The sequence below is a fragment of the Lynx rufus genome, unplaced genomic scaffold, assembly GCF_022079265.1.
Source record: "Lynx rufus isolate CCGP_SWC_20201006 ecotype Redwood Valley unplaced genomic scaffold, mLynRuf1.p SCAF_29, whole genome shotgun sequence".
In the NCBI taxonomy this organism is placed as follows: Eukaryota; Metazoa; Chordata; class Mammalia; order Carnivora; family Felidae; genus Lynx; species Lynx rufus.
The window spans coordinates 8,197,795-8,203,794 of NW_025814844.1; the positions used below are offsets into that span (position 1 = coordinate 8,197,795).

Sequence of the window (6,000 nt, forward strand, 5' to 3'; positions counted from 1 at the left end):
ATTGTGGAAATTCGATTTTAAAAACCAAAAGTTAACATTTTAACGTGTTTGTTGAGCATAGGAACATTTTACCCTTGCCCTTCTTGTTCTACTTAGAGCATCTATTCTCATGTCACTTGGTTTAGATCACCCACAGTGTCCCCGCCTGCATTGGGGAGGTGATACTGAATGGCAAACAGCTGGACAAAAGCAGCCCAGTGTCTGCATTTGCAGTAAGCAGGTGCTATGCAGTGGCCCAGGAAGGAACGTTCTTTGAAGGCAGTGGATACGCAGCTCTTGGTATGTATTATCAATGATCTCAAAAGAAATCTTTGGGTTTATTTAGCCTGCACTCTGAAATGGATCCAGTGATATGTCCTGATAGGACAGGACCCCCTGAACAAGGCTGCAGCAAGACCATTTTAGTTAAGTGTTCGAGTTTATTCTAATTTCTCAACTTCTAATGTAAAAGCCTTCTCCCCCTCATGCTATCCAGATGGCCTGCTGCAGGCTTGTTCCCACCAGGAGAGCGGCAACTTCAGGCAGAGGGCAGACATGTGGTACTGGTTTTGTCTGTACTTTCCCTAAATTTATGTGAGCCACATTCTCTCTGCCCAAGTTAATAAAGGCCTTTGACAAAAATCAACATAAAATATCTAGACCAGCCAGCCAAATGCAAGTCAGATTTGATGAAGAAATTGACTCCATTGAGACTGTTGACAATACTGATCCTAAGTAGAGGAATTTAAATGTCTAAAATGCCTTCAAATATAAATTCCTCACGGCCTAGAACTAAGCCTTTGTAATGATGTATCTGGCCTTCCCTCTCCATCTGATTTGCTGTTTGCACTCACAACCCTGCTCCTCTTGGCCTCTGTTCTGGTTTCTACCACAGGGAACCGCATTTCTCTGGCTTCCAGGGAGGTCCTGGTGGAAGATTAGGGGCGGGTGGGAGGAAAGGAAAAGCTAGCACACTTCTCTCCTTCACTCTTGTGCTTCCAAGAAGCTCTGGTAACACGGCCTTCTCCCAATTTTCCTCTAACCCTGGGCTGAACAACCATCTGCTATGTAGCCCCAGTTTGGTTTCTCAGCTTTTCTATCACTTGAATAAAATATACATTTAATTAAATCCTCAAGTAAAAAAACCTAGTGTGGATATGAATATGCTCAGTAAATGACACCATACCCAGCATGTAGATATTGGGAAAATAAAGTAGACTATTGCCGGATAGATGATGAAGGGATTATATGATTATATGATTATAGGATTATATCAAATCCCTTTTGGTTTTTTCCCTATGTCTCTCTAGAAGAGAGGATGTGCCTGCCTGGGCTCTGGTCTGGCTCAGCCCTGGTAGGTCTTGAATAGCATCACTTCATCTTACAGATGAGGAAGCTGAGGATGGTGCTGGATCCAGAGAAAGAGCTAGCACCAGGCCTCCTGAGCTAGGAACCAAAATGCACAGCCAACCAACCAGCCAGCCAGCCCACGGCCTCTCCGACTCTGAACCCTCCTGGGCCAGGCTCACCCCTAACTTGGGGTTATCCTTGTATTTTTCAGTCAAGGAAGGCTACAAAGTCCGATCAGATGTAAATATAACACTGGAATTTCGTACCACCTCTGAGAATGGTGTCCTCCTGGGGATCAGCAGCGCCAAAGTAGATGCCATCGGATTAGAGATTGTGAATGGCAAGGTAAGTGCTTGATCTTGATGGGGTTCTCCTTTATCCCAGTGCCAGAGACAGAGCAATTGAGAAACAGTAGAAATACCTAGATCCAGGGGTGCCTGGGTGGTTCAGTCAGTTAAGCATCTGACTTTGGCTCAGGTCATGAACTCATGGCTCCTGGCTTCGAGCCCCGCATCGGGCTCTGTGCTGACAGCTCAGAGCCTGCTTCAGATTCTGTCTCCATCTCTCTCTGCCCCTCCCCTGCTTGTGTACTATTTTTCTCTCTCAAATATAAACAAACATTAAAAAAATTAAAAAACAAAAAAACAAGAAATACCTAGATCCAAACTTCCAATGATCATTTCAGTGGAAAAGAGAAAAGGTTTAATTAATCTGAAAAAGATTAAAAATGACAAAAATGAAATTAAACTTAAAGCAAAATTGCAATCTTACTACAACAGAAATCTTTTCTCCAGAGGCATCTGAAAATTGCCAACCTGATGCTCTCCCTTCCCTAATATTTGTTAACATTTTATTTGGAAGCAATTACATATTGATAGCAAGTTATAGTAAAATATATAAGGAGGGTTCCCCCGTGTTAGCATCTGCATAACTTTTTTTTAATTTAAAAAAGTTTTTTTTCGTATTTATTTTTGAGAGAGAGAGGCAGACTGCAAGTGAGGGAAGGGCAGAGAGTGAGAGAGGGAGACACACAATCTGGAAGCAGGCCCCAAGCTCTGAGCACAGAATCTGACATGGGGGTCGAACCCATGAACTGTGAGATCATGACCTGAGCCGAAGTCAGCTCCCCAACTGAGTCACCCAGACGCTCTGCATAACTCTTAAAAAAATTTTTTTTTAATGTTTACTTATTTTTGAGAGAAATAGAGGGGCAGAGAGAGAGGGAGACACAGAATCCGAAGCAGGCTCTAGGCTCTCAGCTGTCAGCAGAGAGCCCAATGCAGGGCTCAAACTCATGAACTGCGAGATTGTGACCTGAACCAAGGTTGAATGCTTACCCGACTGAGCTACCCAGGTGTCCCTGCATAACTCTTACACAACATCAAATCCATGAAATTGACATTGGCATAATCCAGAGTTTTTTTTCAGCTGAGTTAGTTATACATGTACATGTGTGTGTGTAGCTCTACACAATTTTGTTTAGCTTTATGTATCCACCCTCATAGTCAAGATACTTAATTGTACCTCAAGGCTCTCTCAACCCACCCCTTCATATCCACACCAACTCTCTCCCTAGCCCTGGGCAACCACTGATCTGTTCTCCAGCTCTCTGTTATTTCATGAGTATTATATAAATGATATGATACAGTATATGTCCTCTTGAGATTGGCTTTGTACACTCAGCCTCATTTCCTGGCATTGATCTGGGCTGTTGTGTTTATCAATGGTTCATTTTTCTTTTTTTATTATTGCAGAGTATTCCATGTGATGGATATACCACAGTCTAATTTTTTTAATTCAAAATATATATATTTTTTTTTTCTGTAACTATTCTGCTCTTGCTTTTCAGTCGCCAGTCTTTCCCATGTTCAGAACAAAATGAACTTAACAATTAGGATACCTTAGTCTCTTTTGCTTGAAAACTGCCTCTAGGTGCAAGCAAGATGTGAGGGAAGAGAGTCTTCCTTGTCCTTTCTTTTCTGTAAGTTCTCTCTTGACAATAGCTGAGGTGTGGCTTGGCATTCCTGGTCCTTAGGCATAGCCTCTGTCTTTTGTGCACTAGGCCAGTTGTCCCTGGCAAGTTGTAACGAGTGGTCTGGAGTTTCAGCCATCACCAGGTTGTGGGAACTTATCCTGGAGATTATTAGGCCAACATCCCTTGCAGATCAAGCTTCCCATCCCGGTCAGGGGCACTGCTGTCTCTTCAGTCACCTCCTACGTCCCCCAGAGGATCACAGGAGAACTGGGGAGTTGTTGCCAGGCCATGGGGATGAAAGGCGTCTCTTAAATCCTCTCTACCTAACTACACTTTTCACCATTTCTCTTGCACTGTGGTCAACTTGTGTTGCTCTGAAACTAAGATGCTTGACTCTTTTTAAGCTACTGCCTCCTGCAAGGAAGGAACAAGGCTCTGTGCTCTAGATTTTTCCCAATTTTATTTGCAATCTCATTTGCCTATTTCTAGTACTTCTGCTTCTTCCCCACTGGGTTTCCGGCCGCGAGGACATCCTAGAATGGGGGTGAGGAGGATGTAAGAAAATCAGATCCACCTCTTGTCCTTCACCTCTTCTCCCCCCTTGTTTCATCTTCATGTCTAAACAAAGCTGCCTCTACATCATACCGCTTGCCCCTCTACACTGTGGCTTATAGCCAAAGGCTTCCTCATCTGGACTTCAAAAGAATTTTGAAAAATTCTGTATCATGTGCGTATTTTTATATGACATCTGAGAAACATTATTAGAAGTGTAACAGTTGCCAAAAATGTAATTTCTGATGTATATTTTACCTCTACTATTGGCTTATTTTTCCTTTAAAACTTTTCTTAGCTGTTGCCCGAGGGTCTATAGTGTACATCTTTAATTTATCACAGTTGACCTCGAAATACATGGAGTCACCTCTACAACAGTATTCTTACAAGTATTCCCTGCTAACTTTTGCAAGTCTTAGATTTTTTTGTGTGTTACAACTTGCTGTGGTAGGGCACCTATAGTCTGTCACAAGAGAGTCGGTAAATGGTCCTTCATAGGTGCTAGCCATCTGCTACAAACTGACCCTCTAAACCCATCAGCTCCTGCAGGCCTGAAAAAGGTACTGATTTGAGGGCAATTGCTTGGGCTTCTTCCCATGGAGGTGGTCATTGATCCTTTCTGTAGTTTCGGGAGTGATGAAACCTGCATCCTTTATGAGGTTATTTTTCAAAATCATTGTTTTTCATAGCTTGCCCTCCTTTTTAGCAGAATGGGGGGATTTATCTACTCCAAGAGCATTATATAAATGAATGGTGTTCCTTAAACATAGAAAAATTCACCAAGGTATTTGTGTCTTGTTTGTTTAGATCTTGTTTCATGTTAACAATGGTGCTGGTCGGATAACAGCCACATATAAACCCAAAGCTACCAGTACTCTGTGCGATGGAAGATGGCACACACTTCAAGCTCAGAAAAGCAAACACCGCTTGGTTCTGATTGTTGATGGGAATGCAGCTCACGCTGAAAGTCCACACACCCAGTCCACCTCAGCAGACACCAACAATCCCATTTATGTGGGCGGCTACCCTGGTACGTATGGGTTTCTGCTTTGCCCATTCACTTTTAAGCAGCTCTGTCAGTTTAGCTGGATACAGAATAGGGATTGAGAAAAATACATGGTTTGGGTGACAAATCCTTTACATTTTAGAAAGTCTATCTCAAATACCTAGAAGTTCTTGGAAAAGTTAAAATAATCTACACAAGTAAATTCATCGTTAGGTAAGACTCTGAGAACACCGGATGCAATGTCAAGTAAGCGAGATGACTTTACCGAGGCAAGTCATCTTAGATGACCCCCCAGAGTAGGAAGTCATTTTAGGGCAGGTAACCATTTTAGAGGACAAAGAAACATGATCTTATCCTCTGACATCGATTCTGGATTTGAATTCTGCATTTCGGATGTTCCCAGTGATTTTTACAAATAACGAAATAAACATCTCTTTGATGACTTTTAAGTCATAACTATACCTTAAAATTACCATATATTAAAAGTTTTCATTGACTTATCACAGAAGCAACATATGTGGGAGAACAGTGTTCTAATTGTGATGAAGAAACTACTTGATAATTACTTTTGCTCCTATTGTGCTAGTCATGTCATTTAACAAAATTAAGCAAGACTTCTCTCTTAACAGCTGACGTAAAGCAAAACTGCCTGAGCAGCCAGACCTCCTTCCGGGGGTGCTTGAGAAAGCTCACTCTGATTAAGGGCCCACAAGTGCAATCCTATGACTTCAGCAGAGCTTTTGATCTACAAGGAGTTTTCCCTCATTCCTGTCCTGGGTCTGAACCCTGAATTTCAGAGCAACTCCCCAGTTGGGAATCATTGTTTATATTTGGAGGAGAATTGTTTTTGTGAATTAAAATCTCTCTTCAGTTCTGATTTCATTTTCAACTCAGGTTAAGTGTTTCCAGAGAGAAATTTTGTACTTATATTAAACTAAAACCATGTGTACAACAAATACCTCTATTAAATAGTTTAAAGTTTAAATTGAATTAAGTGGCTCACTTTTTCTTTGTAAACACTGAATATTCTGTTGATTACCTGACAGTTTTTCATGTTTTACATTTTGAATTTTATATAAATATGGAGTCTGGTCCAAAATAGTGATGTAGGAAGACCCTGAATTCACCTCCTCCACAA

At 41.6% G+C, this 6,000-nt stretch overlaps 1 protein-coding gene across 1 annotated transcript in view; it reads left to right on the forward strand.

Moving 5' to 3' along the window:
- Positions 1-5,652, forward strand: part of LAMA1 (laminin subunit alpha 1) — a 135,610-nt gene extending 129,958 nt beyond the window's left edge. The window contains 4 exon segments of the mRNA XM_047090312.1: positions 126-279; positions 1,541-1,674; positions 4,664-4,886; positions 5,492-5,652. Coding sequence (XP_046946268.1) covers positions 126-279; positions 1,541-1,674; positions 4,664-4,886; positions 5,492-5,652 — 672 coding nt within the window.
- Positions 5,653-6,000: the final 348 nt, after the last annotated feature.